We start from the raw sequence: 3046 nt of genomic DNA, 5'->3' as shown, positions 1-3046 counted from the left end.
AGGGCTGTGGCCGCGTGAGATGTGCGAGTACTGTCTGTCTGCGCGGGGCCTTGCTCCCAGCGGGAGGCGCTGGAGAGCGGGTGTGGACTCCTGGGTAAATTCTCCAAAACAGACGCTGAGTATTGCTACTGCAGAAGCACTGGCCGGGCCCGGCCTGGTCCTCACCGCCTCTGCCACTTACTAGTGGTACATAAATGCATGCCTATCTACACACATGCACGTGCAAGGGATGCCAGGCAGCTTGCTTTCCTGCCCAGTCCCTGTCTTGTGCTATGCCCAAAGCCACATTGAAAAACAGAAATCCCAGCATGCTACTATCACACCCCTACGGTTTTGCTCACACGGAGGAGGGAGTGCTCTGAAGGAGACCTCAGAACGCACCAGGCAAGGCGGTGCGTTGTGTAGGACAGCCCGGGAAGTGGGAAGAAGTGGGAAGCCTACTGGGTGTGTCTCACAACCCCTCGCTTGCCAGAACTCGGGTCATTGTTCAAAGGTTAAAGCCTCCTCATGAAATGTTTTTCTAGTTTTTGTTCCTACGAATACTCTCATGGCAGCAAACCCAATGCTGTGTCCACGGCATCTGGATGGGGGGGGGGATGAGTAAGGCACTTCCAGTATTGAAATCGGGGGCCCACGGGGCTCTTCCCCAGAGGCCAGCCCCTGGCCCTGGCCTTCCTGCCGGCCCTCCGTTTCCTTGAGATGGCTTGTCCTCAGGAATGCGCTCTCCCGCTTCCCCTCCTTCCTCCTTCGGGAGCTTCGTCCTCGTACGTGGATGGCCAAGTCCAGCTCTCAGCATCCGGGAAGGTGGAGGTTCTGGGGGCACCGGGTGCGGGTGCAGTCTGTTCCATGGAAAGTCTTGCCTGCTGGAGCCCGGCGTCTGCGCTGAGCCGCCGCCACCTGCTCCGCCAGCTCCGCCGTGCTCACCTATGTGGTGGAGCTTGTGCTGGAGAGGTCGTTGCATATGATCTCGTTTACTGCAAGAAAGCGAGAGGAGAGAGGGTTATGGAACCGTCCTCCACGGAAAGCCACACAGGGAGCAGGGAAAGACCGCAGCCGCACCTCCAATCAGCTACGTCCAGCCTGGGACAACGTGGCCCAGGACGGGCTGGCTGCCCCCTCCTGCTCCCGCCCAGCCGCCCCGAGGGGTGGTGCCTGCCGGGCAGGGACTCAGCGGGGCTGGCACAGTGCTGCCCGGGCCTTCGACAGCCGGCCAGAGGTCCACGCAGGGACACGTTCCCGCTGGGGAATGAGCCACGGACACAGCTGCCTCCGGGGGGAGGGTGTGCGGCCACAGCCGGCCGCCGGCCTCGCGCCTCCTGGCTGGGGGCCTTTTGTTGCCGTCCCCGTGAGGGTCAGGCTCAGTGTCAGAGTGTGTGTGATTTTTGGCAGATAGGCAGGAAATGGGGAGCCTGGCAGAGGCCAGCCCCGATCAGCGCTCAGATAGGAAATGTCGCAGGGTGGCGTCACGGTGTCCCGCTTTCCTGACACTCTGGGGGTGGGGCCCGCGCTGACATCATGGGCGGCCCAGGCTGCCCTCCTCCAGCTGCGGGGCCTGCGCCCAGATAAGGTCCTCCGGGTCTGAGGACGGTTTCCTGGAGCTGTCAGTGGGCGAGAACTCCGCTGCCCGCTCCCTTCCCCAGCTCCTTTCAACACCCGCCCGACACAGTGTTAAGAATAACAATAATAAAGTGCATCGGGGAACCAGGAATTGTGTCATGGGAACCGATAACAGAAGAAAGCCTGGCCACAAACAGAGCCGGAGCCGTGGAGGGGGAGGGGGGGCTGCGGCTCGGCCTGCCACCCTGAGCCTGTCTGCCTGCAGCCCGGCTGGCGGGCCGGGAGCCGAACTGTCACACAGAAGGCAGAGGCCCCGGCCCAGCCCCCGCTGGCGGCCTGCTTCATGGAGATCTGTGTTGATCCCCAACACAGGACCTGGCCTTCGGCGTGGAAAACCCCAGAGGCAAGGCAGGCTCCCCCGGTCCCGCGGCTCCACAGCCACTAATGAACAACAAGGCGCAGGTGCTCACGGGCTGGTCGGGGACCAGTGCTCAGGACTCAACTTGTCCCTGGAGTGCATGCAGCAGCTCCCTAGCTACCGGCACTTTCCATGACACTGGGACGTGGGCGCGGGGCTTGCCGCACAGCCGGAGACATGCCCTGTGCCGGCACAGAGTGGCCGTCTTCTGTGCGCCGCCGGCTGGCCGGCCGTGCGGGTGGTGCCCCCCCCTGCTGCCTTGCTGTGGCGGGACAGTGACCTCTGACCCCGTCTGTGCACCCCCCCAGAGTAAGCCAGGGACGCCCCGGGGCAGGAGGCTCGGGTGCTGCACCTCCCTCATCAGCCCACTGCTCGGCCATTTAAACGGGGCCTCGCCGTGCCCACATCAAACAGCAGCTGACAGAGAAAACTCGCAGCCCTCCACCCCCTTGGGGCACTGTCAGGAAGGGGAAGGCTGGTCTGCAACTTGGACTTCTCCGAGCCCAGCCAAGACGGCTCGGCTCCATGGAGGCCGCAGGTTCCACGGGAAGCGTGTTGACCCCAGCCCTGCCCCCATCGCCGCCCCTCTGCAGACCCCGCCTCTGATGGCCAGGGCTAACTTGTCCTTCGCTGGCCCCAGCCTCCGGCGGGACGGGACTCAGGGCATCATCTCAGACCGAGGTCCTGGGCAGGGGCAGCATGAGGCTCCCAGCGGGCCCCGGGCAGCCGGTGGGCAGGGAAGCCTGGGCCACGAGAAATGCCAAGGAGGGGCGAGGGGCCGCCCCAGACGCGGAGCGCGCACAGGCCCCAGGCAGTGGACGGGACACCATGCGCCAGCAAGCGTTTGAACCTCTTCTGCGTTGACACCAGCGCCTACAGTCCACCGAGCTCTCAGGGATGACTCAGCAGCAGGCGAAGAGCCACTCCACCAGAGACCAGGGCGGGCTTGAGGGCTGAGGGACCACAGCAATGGTCTGTGGTGGAGGATGGAGGCTGTGGGGAGGATGGAGGCTGTGGGGAGGATGGAGGCTGTGGGGAGGATGGAGGCTGTGGGGAGGATGGAGGCTGTGG

At 64.2% G+C, this 3046-nt stretch overlaps 1 protein-coding gene across 1 annotated transcript in view; it reads right to left on the bottom strand.

Moving 5' to 3' along the window:
- Positions 1 to 362: 362 nt before the first annotated feature.
- The window catches only part of Nfatc1 (nuclear factor of activated T-cells, cytoplasmic, calcineurin-dependent 1), a 117471-nt gene continuing 114787 nt past the window's right edge, over positions 363 to 3046 (bottom strand). The window contains exon 12 of the mRNA XM_013026119.1: positions 363 to 974. Coding sequence (XP_012881573.1) covers positions 972 to 974 — 3 coding nt within the window. The 3' untranslated portion in view covers positions 363 to 971. The remainder of the gene's footprint in view (positions 975 to 3046) is intronic.

The sequence above is a fragment of the Dipodomys ordii genome, unplaced genomic scaffold (assembly GCF_000151885.1).
Source record: "Dipodomys ordii isolate 6190 unplaced genomic scaffold, Dord_2.0 Scaffold91, whole genome shotgun sequence".
In the NCBI taxonomy this organism is placed as follows: Eukaryota; Metazoa; Chordata; class Mammalia; order Rodentia; family Heteromyidae; genus Dipodomys; species Dipodomys ordii.
The sequence above is the reverse complement of the archived record's forward strand: the minus strand, read 5'-3'. Positions and strand labels throughout refer to the sequence as shown.